At 41.7% G+C, this 587-nt stretch overlaps 1 protein-coding gene across 1 annotated transcript in view; it reads left to right on the forward strand.

Moving 5' to 3' along the window:
- Positions 1 to 370: 370 nt before the first annotated feature.
- The window catches only part of LOC140918724 (uncharacterized), a 4,042-nt gene continuing 3,825 nt past the window's right edge, over positions 371 to 587 (forward strand). Inside the window, exon 1 of the mRNA XM_073363518.1 lies at positions 371 to 579. Within this exon, the coding sequence (XP_073219619.1) occupies positions 371 to 579 (209 nt within the window). The remainder of the gene's footprint in view (positions 580 to 587) is intronic.

Here is a 587-nt window from a genome sequence, read left to right on the forward strand (position 1 = left end):
CAGTTTGAGTTACTTCAAATGGAAGACAAGGAAACGATTAACGATTACGTGACACGTGTGACACGCTTGGGGAATCAAATGAAGTCGTGTGGTGAAGCCGTTTCCGAACAGAATTTTGTGTCGAAGGTATTGCGTTCTTTAACACCAAGATTCGATAATATTGTGGTGGCGATTGAGGAATCGAAGGATCTCAAGACGATGATGAAAGATGAACTTCAAAGTTCATTGGAAGCTAATGAACAAAGGATGGACGAAAGAGGAAACGATAAAGCCAAAGCGGAAGTTGTTTTGCAAGCTCGTTTCAACGAGAAGAATAAGAAATCAAAAGGGAAATGACCTTCTAGAGGAAAGAAAAACCTCCAGAATTTTGATGGAAAAGAGTCACAAAATTCAAGGAAAGGTGAGGGCAGTTCCAAAGGTGGTGGTCAAGACAACTACAAGCCGTTCGACAAAAGCACCAAGAAGTGTTACAATTGTCAAAAGCTTGGGCATTTCGCAAGAGAGTGTAGAGCGAAACCAAGGGAGAATTATGCGGATGAGGCTAAGATTGCTAGGCAAGACGTGGATTATGATAACACGGTTCTTGT

Source organism: Cicer arietinum, chromosome 7, assembly GCF_000331145.2.
Source record: "Cicer arietinum cultivar CDC Frontier isolate Library 1 chromosome 7, Cicar.CDCFrontier_v2.0, whole genome shotgun sequence".
Taxonomy (NCBI): Eukaryota; Viridiplantae; Streptophyta; class Magnoliopsida; order Fabales; family Fabaceae; genus Cicer; species Cicer arietinum.